This window comes from Micromys minutus (genome assembly GCF_963924665.1).
Source record: "Micromys minutus genome assembly, chromosome: 14".
Taxonomy (NCBI): domain Eukaryota; kingdom Metazoa; phylum Chordata; class Mammalia; order Rodentia; family Muridae; genus Micromys; species Micromys minutus.
Genome location: NC_137983.1, coordinates 51,947,902 through 51,958,393, shown reverse-complemented (window position 1 = coordinate 51,958,393; position 10,492 = coordinate 51,947,902). Strand labels below are relative to the sequence as shown.

Below are 10,492 nucleotides of genomic sequence, written 5' to 3'. Positions count from 1 at the left end.
ACCTACACTAGCCCCTGTGTGTTCTAAGGCACATATTGACCACAGTGCTTCCTGGGGCCCTGGACTTTGGCTGTTTGCAGACTTTGCCCTGCCTGGGCCAGCCAGGCTCTGGGTCAGCATGGCTGGCTGCATCTTGCTGCTCCGGGGCTTCATTCTTGCCTTCATCCTAACCCTCGTCCTGCGCCAGGTGGAACTTTCAGGTAGGCATTTGCTGTTTCATTCTTTTAAAAAACTTTTTCTCTTTTTTCCCCATAAATAAATTAATTTATTTATTCCCTTTACAACCCGATTGCAGCCTCCCTTCCTCCCAGTCCCCTTTCACACGGTCCCTCCCCCACTCTTCTTCCCCTTCTCCTCTGAAAAGGGGGAGCACCCCCCCCCGTACCAACCCACTCTGGCACATCAAGTAAATGCAGGGCAAAACATTTTCTTAAGGCAGAGTCTTATTCTGTAGCCCAAGTTGTTCTGGAACTTACTATGTAGTTCAGGTTCTCTTCGGCTCTTGGCAATCCTCCTGCCTCAGTTTCCCACATGCTAGAACTACAGGAGTGAATCGCCAGACCTATCCATCTCATCCTTGGGACACTCAGGGTTTCTACAGATGAACCTGTCTCTAGGGACCTGAAAGGACGAGCCGTGTTCTCACTCTCTCTCCTGAAAGTCAGTGTGGTAACAGCTGCTGAGGGAACAGAGGCCCTATCAAGCCAAGTACAGCCTACGCTGTACAGGACGAGGCCAGGCTGGGTACCCTTAGCCAAAGCTAGGCCGCAGCCTGTCCACATACGTGCCAGAGGGCTGCAGGCCAGCCTGAGCCCAGAGCTCTTCCCACCCTGGAGAGTTTATGTCTTCTGTAGCACTCCCAGCCTCTCCGAGTCTCTTCAGGGCCTTCTGTGTGTGGTTCCAGGCCACTGACCTCCACTCTCTGACTTCCGCACTCCCTCCATCCATGCCTGACATTCTTCCTCATCAGTCACTTCTTGTGGAATGGTTGCTCAATGCCAACTCCCTGTGAGGGTGGAGCCCGCATGGGCAGATTGTGTCTGCCGGCTCTCCACACTCACCGGAGCCTGAGCACGAGGGTGCTCAGAAAATCACTGTTGTTGGGTTGGGCCTGCCGAGCCTTGTGATCCCCATGAACCCAGCCTTAGCCAAATGGGTCACTTGGAACCTTCCACAGCGATATGGGGGTGGGGAGCAGACAGCTTGCATACCTGCCCTCATCCTGCTGATGGTGACCGTGAGCAGGACCCTATCTCTAAGTCCTGTGATGGCATGACTGTCCCTCGGGTGGACAAAGCCTTGTTGTCACATCAGCATGAAGCTGTGTGCATCTTCCCGGCAGCTTTTCCTCTCCTCAGACCACTGCCCTAAGTGTCCAAGGTGGCAACAAGCATAGAAGGAGCTCAGAGCCAAATTCTACCCTGTGAATGTGCAGGAAGGAAAAGTGTGGGTCTGAGCTGTGCCTGAGGGAGTGACTTAGCCTCCCCTACTGGACCCTGCCCTCAAAGCTGTCTGTCAGCCTGTCCAGGACTCCTTCCTACCATGGAGAAGCCAGCAAATCCCTGCATTCCTGTATTTCTTTCTTTTTTAAAGATTTGTTTATTTATTTTATGAGTACACTGTAGCTGTCTTCAGACACACCAGAAGAGGGCATCAGATCCCATTACGATAGATGTGAGCCACCATGTGGTTGCTGGGATTTGAACTCAGGACCTCCGGAAGAGCAGTCAGTGTATTCCTGTATCTCTTGTTCACATGTGGACACCCTCCCTCTCCATGAAGCACTCACCTGCTGTGTGTCTGTCCTCAGGTGTTGCACTTTTGCAACACCAAGATTGAAAAATACCAGGGTAGATTATACTGAAGCAAACAATGGTGTGCCTGTCCGTGTCCTCACGCTTCTGTGAGGATGGACACTCACCTGGACGGAGTGTGGCTTTTCTGAGCCTGTATCCTCTATCCATAAAAATGCCAATGTGCCTGCCTGAAACTCACAATGGCCATCCACTCATTCTACCAAGAGAAAGTCCATGCCCAGCGGAGGCGCAAGCAGCTGGTCCTGAGGGTGCACAGAGCAGGCCCTGCTGACCAGTGGCAAGCAGCCTGCCTGCGCTGGCTGAGGCCCCGTGTGAGAGAGATGGCTTCTGCTCACACTCCTGCCTCTCTGTAGTGTTTCTTCCAGCCTCAAAGGCGAGCAACGTTCTGCTGAGATGGAGGCGGTCCAGTTCTTACCTCCTGGAAGAATTCTTCCAGGGAAACTTGGAAAGGGAGTGTTATGAGGAAATCTGCAACTATGAAGAGGCAAGAGAAGTGTTTGAAAATGACATCAGCACGGTACGAAAGCCCTCGGTGCCCGAGTGCACAGCTGCCTTGGGCTCAGTTAGTCCGTTTTCTTACGGTGGGGTGGGCAAGAGCCTGACCTCACCGATGAGAAGCCAGACCTAGAGATGGCAGCAAACTGGCCTCAGCAGCAACTGAGGACCCCACTCTACACCCCTTTCTGGTCAGCTGGGGAGATCTGCCCATCACACCACAACCAAAGCACCACTGTGGTGGTTGCACATGCCAGAATTTTAGAAAGGCAAAGCTTTTCCCTTACAGACACACAGCAAGAATATTCCCCATGATCCGTAAGTAACTTCCTTCTTCACACAGGCACATACACTGAGCAATCAGATAAGAATTCGACATTTTTGATTATTCATAACTTCTGCCACAGGCCCAAACTTAAGGAACAGGGCTACTTCATGTAAATACTTCAGAATATGGTTGTAAAATATTTAATAACAATTCCCCAGGCTGGGGTGTGGTGCTGGTGAAGTACTTGTCCTGCATGAGGTCCTGGTTCAATCCTCAGCACTGGAATTGTTTCACACGTAAATGTAGCAATATTTTAAATTGGCTGTGAATAAAACATTAACCACTTGTCTATAGAGTGTTTAAATATTTTTAATTATAGTTCCCCAACGTTGCATGGGTTATAGAGGATCCTTCTGAAACAGCTCATCTGTCATTTAGAGGAAACAAGGAAAAGTTTTAAAGCAGCCCACCCTAAATTTCTATCTGTGAGGGGAATAGCAATTGTGACATCACCCACACGTCATTGGGAGGTATGGTTTAGGGACAGACCACAAGTCTGAATAGCTCATTTGGATGAAGCCTTCACTCCAGCCTCCCCCACAAGCCTTTGCAATTATAACAGATTATTAAAAAACAACAACAACAAAAAGTCAAGATTTCAGACAGTTGTCATGCAGTTATCTCTGTCGAGTGAGGTGGGAGGCGTCTGGGAAAGAGGCACAGTATAACTTCATGAGCTCACACACACTGCCCTCTCCCTGAGAGGCATGGTCAGTTACCTGGCATAGAGTACTCCATCCCTGTCCCGTGTACATAGAAACGACACACAAAATCTCCACATCATCTGAATGAGTGAGTAGAATCTCCATGTGTTCTCAACCCTGAGTCCATCCACGGTAGGCTGGATACAGAAAGACCTGTTAACATTCTTACCTTCTGCCTCCACAGGATGTGTTCTGGAGACAGTACCAGGGTGAGTGCCTTCCCAGCTCTCTCTGGCCTGTGTTCCTTCCTCTTCTGCTCTGAGATGGGTCTCCACTGGGGCCCATGGATTCATATTCTAAGCCTCTGGCTCCTGAGAGGGACAGAGTGTCTGCCAGGGAAAGGCATTGGCCCCAAGGCTCTGCCCAGCAGGACCACAAAGAGGCCTCTGTTTCAGTGTACTGATATCTGAGGGTTCCCAGGCAGCAGACAGGACCCCTATCCCCACCTCATAGCTTGTCTGACTTCTGGGAAGGAGCAGGCTGTAGGCCGGAAGTTGTTGGATCAGACCTTGGCTGTGCACCATATGAGACCTGTGGCTGTAACCCAGATGTTTGCCTTGGGGTCTGTTCTGCAGGCTATCCTCAGGAGGAGCATGGGGTGGGTGTCAGCAGAAAGGGGTTCAAAGCTGAATACAGAATGCAGGGTGGGGGACTCAAGGACACATTGAAATGAGTAGGAGATGGGGTATGTGATAGTAATGTCAGGGATGCATAGGGGTCATATGGCACCCAGGGGACAGGAAGCACCTGGACCATGGCCTCCTCTGCCCTGGTGGAGCAAGCTCAGGGTCCACAGTGCAGGCTCAGAGGACCTTCTTCCATAGGTGGCTCTCCATGCATCTCCCAGCCCTGCCTCAACAACGGGACATGCGAGGACTACATCCGAAGTTACAGCTGCACATGCACACCCGGCTATGAGGGCAAGACCTGTGCAATGGGTGAGGTGCCATCCACCCCCAATCCACAGGGGGCCTTGCTGGAAGTCACAGCAGTGAGGGTGTCCGGGAATTGTGATAAACTCATCTCAGGGGGATCCTTGGTTCCCCTATTCTGCCCCACCCTGGGAATCATGTCACAGGTGCTGACTGCATCCTGTGACCCACTGTCTGGTCCCAGCTCTGTTGAAAATTTCACAGCATAGGGGTCTCCTCTCTTTCTCTTTCCTGACCATTCCCCCTAATCCATGACTGACATCCAAGTTGGAAGGGCAGTGTACAAATGTGTCTGACGGGCATACCAATCAGGCACACTCCAGACAGCGAGAAATCAAAGCAAAGCTTCGTAAGTAAATAATCTTCTGTTGTTGTTCTAGGAATTGATTCTAGGGTCCCATATGTGCAGGCATACACTCCCCCACTGAGAAATATCTCCAGGCCTTTTCACTTTCTATTTTGATCAGGGTCTGAGTAAATTCCCCAGACTGGCCTTGAACTTGCTATACATGGGGCTAGAAAGACAGGCCACAGGTTAAGAAGGTTGCCCCTTCTGACCTCCTTCTAGGGCACTGCAGACATATGGTATGTACACACACACACACACACACACACACACACACACACACACACACACACACATACTCACTCACTCACACATATGCAAAACACCCATATACATAAAAAAATAAATAAAGGAACTTGCTATGTAGTTCAGGCAGGCTTTGAACTAATGATTCTCCTCCCTCAGACTTTAAAGTAGCCATGATGGACAGACCTGTAGCACCAGGCCTGACTAAGAACAGTCCCCAAATACCCATGCAATTGACCTCATGGGGCCAAGGGAATAGATCCCTGATCATTGGCAACTATGGAATAAACAGTGTCTCTGGTGGCTCAGCGTCAGCTCCGTGGAGAAAAGGTTCTTGGCCCAGCTCTTTGCTCTCAACTTCAGACTCCCAGGACATCACCTCCCTGCTGAAACTTGGGTATGCTCCACCTAGACTGTGCCAAGGAACCGCAGGCCCACCCCTGCTGCTCAGCCGTCTATCCTGAGCTCTGAACTCCTCTCAGCCCCATCCCTGTTCTTTAGGAACAATCCAGAGACAGCAGCTGCTGCACTGGGAAAGGAAACAGCTGGGAACATGGATGCTAGCCCATTGGAAGACATCCATGTGTGACTCCTCCTGAGGCCAAACATAGGTGCCACCTCATCTCCACAATCTCTCCTGGGACACTTGAGCGTGGGAAGCTTTCTACAAGGACAGGAGAGCATCAGAACTGTACATGTTTTACCATGTTGATATTTCCCCTGTACATGTAACATACAAGCAACAACAGGGCCGGCGAGCCAGACCCACGCACGGGTAAACAATGACACAGACTGTCCCACACCAGCATGGGTGGTTCTAGCTTTTCCTTCCCTTTCAGCTAAAAATGAATGTCACCTAGAGAGGACGGACGGATGCCAGCATTTCTGTCACCCAGGGCAGTCATCCTACATGTGCAGCTGTGCCAAGGGCTACAAGCTGGACAAGGACCACAAATCGTGCAGTCCGAGCGGTAAGTTCTCACGGAGGAGGGTAAGTCACCCTCCGCTTCGCCTTCTTCTGCCTTCGTGCTAGGGGGCTGGAGTGCTGTGTACAGCAACCACAGGCCAGAAGTGCTCTGTGTCAGAAGGCCCATTACTCTATTATCCACAACTGCCCCCTAAGTAACCCTGGGAGCAGGCAGTTCAGCCTTGCTCCCCGTGGGCGCCCCATGACCTCAAGTTGGCCAGCATTCAGGTGATGCGCTTTAGGCTGTAGTGCTGCTGTGGACCCCCTGCCTGCTCAGAAGGTACCGATTTTCTCCCCCATGTCGCCACCACAAACGAAGACAAATGTGCATGCGGGGCCCTGACTTCCGAACACATTGAGACAACAGAGAGTGGCTGCCAGAGTCTGCCCAGCTTCCCATGGCAGGTAATAACATTGGGTAACGCCTCTGGTTCGTCACAAACTCCTTTCTCTTGTTTCTACTTCCTCGCCCCGCAGAGGTAATGAGGAAAAGCTCTTTCCTGGGCGCCACCAGCTCTTGGGGAGCACACACTCTCTGCATCCCTTGCTCCCCATTCAAAGTGCCTCTTGGTTCCGTCCACCATGTGTGTCTGACCAATGGCTTTCTACTTGTGCTGTGTGCCACAGTCGAGCACCGGGGAGGCAGCTACCTGAGCTCAGCACCTGGTGCACCCCCTGCCTGGACTCCACGCTATGACATTTCTCTCCTGTTTCTCTTTGTTCCCCTTTTCCATTGACTGACTTCGAATGTAAGCATTGGAGGACTGCTCACCTGACAGTTTCTCTTGACTCAACTTGGCAACAATGTTTAGGATCCCCCCCCCTGCTCCCCAGTTCCATGCCCCTCACTGTAAGTCCCAGCTACCTCTTGGCTCAATTACTGAGTCCTTGCTGGCTCTGTTTTGTAACTCTGCAACATGGGCCTCGCTTGGTCCTTGTGGTTCTATGCCACCATCTTGGCTTTGATTTCACTGTTTTTCACTCTCTTCACATCTCTCTATGGCAAACTTGGTCCTCTACTTCGTTTCATCCCATAGATGAAACACATCCCATCTCACAGGGAGTGTAGTACTCACCACAGAGACAGTGAAGAAGTTTTCAGTAGTCACACTAATGTAAGTAAGAACAGATGAAAATAGCTTTAGCATTTTTATTTTATTATTAAATTATTATTGTACAAAATTATTAATAATTTTAATTCAATCTAAATATATGTTAAATATATGTAAATATAAAAAAAATCAGATTTTTATTTTATTCATATATATATATATATATATATATATATATACAAGCAACATCAAATGGACCCAGTAGTGTGTGTGTGTGTGTGTGTGTGTGTGTGTATGTGTGTGCGTGTGTGCGCGTGTGTTGCAATAATAATTAAAGAGGAAGAGGTCGTGAATTTGAGAGGGAGTTGGAGAAACACACACCTACTAAATCTATTTAGTGTTGCTCGTGTGTTTAGGGCTGACCATTTGGGATGGAGTAACCTATTAGCTGGTCCCTGAAGAAAACGGATTCTTTCTCTCTCAGTACTCACTGACTGGCTTTAAGAGTAGGTGACTTGTGAAATTTCTCTACCCATGTAGGCATTTAGCTATGCAGTATTGCTTAGATAGCTACATTGTTGCTATTTCATAGACATAGTTTCCCTGTCATGTCTAGAACGTGTTACCTCACAACAGACATCCTGGTCCTCTGGATTTTATAGTTCCTTTTACTACCTGTCCTAAAATTCCCCCAAGTCTAAAGTATGGGGTCAGGGATTGTACTGAAGATGTACCAAGTAGGTATGTGGACCCCATGTCCACCCACTTGCTGTATTTGACCAGTTATAGACTTCAGTAACAGCCTCTATCTGCTATAAAATGATCCAGAATTATGTTTATCAGACTGGGAATGACCCAACCAGGCCTGAGGTGCGGGCAAGATGTGGGTGTACAGACGTTGAGGGTAGGTGTAGACACAGTGTGTGTAGGTACAGACAGTGTGGGTGTGTGGGGACACAATGTGGGTGTGTGCGGACACAGGGTAGGTAGGTGCCAACATAACGTTGTGTGTGCAGACGGTGTGGGTGGGTGAGCTTCCAGGCTCCTCTCTGTCTTAATCTGAATCATGTAGACTGCCATCTTCAGGGTCAGTGGTCTTTCCATTTGCAGCATCTAAGGATGCTAACATCTAATTAACATCTAATCCGATGTTTATCCACAATCTACACTCTATTATCCATCACCTACTTTTAACCTGGTTTTTGTTCCCTCTACTCAGTTATTTGAGTCTCTGGAATAGTAATGGCTGCTTTACAGTCCCTACATTGTGCCCACACCTAGCAGTTCATCCTGAGTCAGCTTGGCTGGCTTTTCTCCTCCGGATGGATCATGGATCGTGGTTTTCTGTTTGTTTTTCTGCCTGGTGACAACTAATGGGTTGCAGAGCTTGTGAACTAGAACTGATTATCTACAGAAAGCTTTGTGCTCTATAAATACTTTCAGCACTGCTCTGCAACATGGTAAGATGCCTGGAAACAGCTTAATGAAATTGTCCCTTGCTTTTAGGTTTTGCTGAGGAAGGCCAGTGCAGTAGTTGGGGCTCGTTGCTTCCCCTACAGAGAAAAGACCCTGCTGTGTATACCAAATGCTTGGCCACATTTTCAGCTGGCTGGTATCACATTACTTTCAGCATTCATGAGCCCAGAACTGTCGCCACTGACCCTTTAGAGTAAGCTTCCCTGGCCTTAAGCAGTTTCTCTCTGTAAACACGCGCCTCCTGACTGGCAGGGCCTGCAGTTCCTCAGAATCCTCTCCTTCAGGATCCAGCCCACAGCTGTTGCCACTGTGTCTCCTGTGTCTCCCCGCCCTGCCTGACTCACCCATCCTGCCCTGCACCACACAAACTCAGAAGCCACTAAAGCTCTGGCCCTTGAAAGATCAATGTCCCTGGTGACCAGCCCTTTAGTTCCATCCGTTTCCTTGTTCCAGGGGAGGGAAAGTCTAACAGCCATTACTCTCCTTTGTCAGGAAGGGCCTCTGACCTGGGCAGCACTGATAGCCATAGAAGAGGCAGTGGGATGTGGACACTGACTGACTGTCCCTGGTGCCCAGGACACCCACTCAGCCTTACTGCTCCCTGATGTCACACCAGCTCCTAACAGCCATTTTCTTTGTTTTTTTTTTTTTGTTGTTGTTGTTGTTTTTTTTTTTTTTTTTTTTTGAAAGGTCAGATTAGCAAATTCCAAAGGAGAGGACTTCTGTGCGGGTGTGTTAGTGCAGGAAGACTTCGTGCTGACAACAGCCAAGTGTTCATTATTGCACAGCAACATTAGTGTAAAATCCAGTAAGTATCTCTTCCATGAGCTTTATAAGCCCTCACAGATAAAGCAGCCCAACAGAGGAAAGAAATGAATGTTTTTCCACTGGAAAACTTGTTTCTAAAGCAAGACACGAAACAGCATCACTAATACTGAGATAGCTGCAAACCGCAAGCATAGACAATCAAGACATGCCTAGTAGAATGTGGACACAGCAGGCCAGTGCTAAGTAGCATTTAGCACAGGATGAGTCCCAGCAGTAGAACTACCACCTGAACATGGAAGGCTGGCTGAGGGCCAGAGAAGCTGGGTTCAAATCCCTCCTCCCTGTCATCTTGGGCTATAATCCTGTCTCACCTCAAGACTTACCTGTAGCTTCATTCTCCAATCCCTAAAATGCAGACAATCCTTTCTCCCCATTGCAAAGTCCCTCTAATCGGCTATGGACAATGCTTCACAGAAAATGCAATCCTTGAAGCAAACACGTCTCACTTTAAATACTTCTGTGAACAAGCTGAGACCCTGCCTGAATGGGCCAAACGCACATGTGCCGAATGTGCCGAGAAGCGCTGAGCAGTGTGTTCAGATTGGCCTGGAGCCATTTCTTTGCAGTGCCTCCGGTTTTTAACCACTCCCTGTGCTGTCCTGTATTCCAGAATAAACATTTGACTTTTTGTAGAGGACAGTGTGGAGAGGCCCAAGAAACAAGTCAGCTTGGCCCACTGTGATCTACACTCAAGTCCCAGAAGAACACTGCTGCCACCCCGCCAGGGTTTCACTGAGCGATCAGTTCCCGGTGGCTATCTCACCCTTGAAAACAAAACGTAAGCTGGCTGGTTGCTCATGATTTCAGATGCTGGCCAGAGGATCGGGGTCAAGAGCACTCACGTGCATATGCGTTTTGACGAGGAGTCGGGGGACAACGACATCTCACTGCTGAAGCTGGAGAAGCCCCTGCAGTGTCCCAGCTCAGGGCTCCCTGTCTGTGTCCCCGAGAGAGACTTTGCGGAACACGTCCTCATCCCTGGAACAAAGGGTCTCCTCAGCGGCTGGGTGCTTAACGGCACAGACCTGGCTCCCACACCGATGATGCTTTCGGTCGCACAAGCAGATGGGGAGGAATGTGGACAGATCCTCAATGTAACCGTCACTACGAGGACAAGCTGTGAGAAGGGCCGTGAAGTGATGGGACCGTGGGTGGAAGGAAGTGTGGTGACTCGAGAACACAAGGGCACCTGGTTCCTCACAGGGATCCTGAGCGCGCAGCCACCACCAGGGCAATCACACATGTTCCTTCTCACCGCAGTCCAGAGATACTCCATGTGGTTTAAACAGATCATGAAGTAG

General features: G+C 49.5%; 1 protein-coding gene across 1 annotated transcript; it reads left to right on the top strand.

Moving 5' to 3' along the window:
* Positions 1 to 118: 118 nt before the first annotated feature.
* Positions 119 to 10,492, top strand: PROZ (protein Z, vitamin K dependent plasma glycoprotein; the record flags this gene model as incomplete). The annotated part of the gene is made up of 8 exons (XM_080928443.1): positions 119 to 200; positions 2,171 to 2,334; positions 3,529 to 3,553; positions 4,169 to 4,282; positions 5,708 to 5,839; positions 6,155 to 6,240; positions 9,054 to 9,171; positions 9,999 to 10,492. The coding sequence occupies 8 exons, from the start codon at positions 119 to 121 to the stop codon at positions 10,490 to 10,492; spliced, it is 1,215 nt and encodes a 404-aa protein (XP_080784569.1).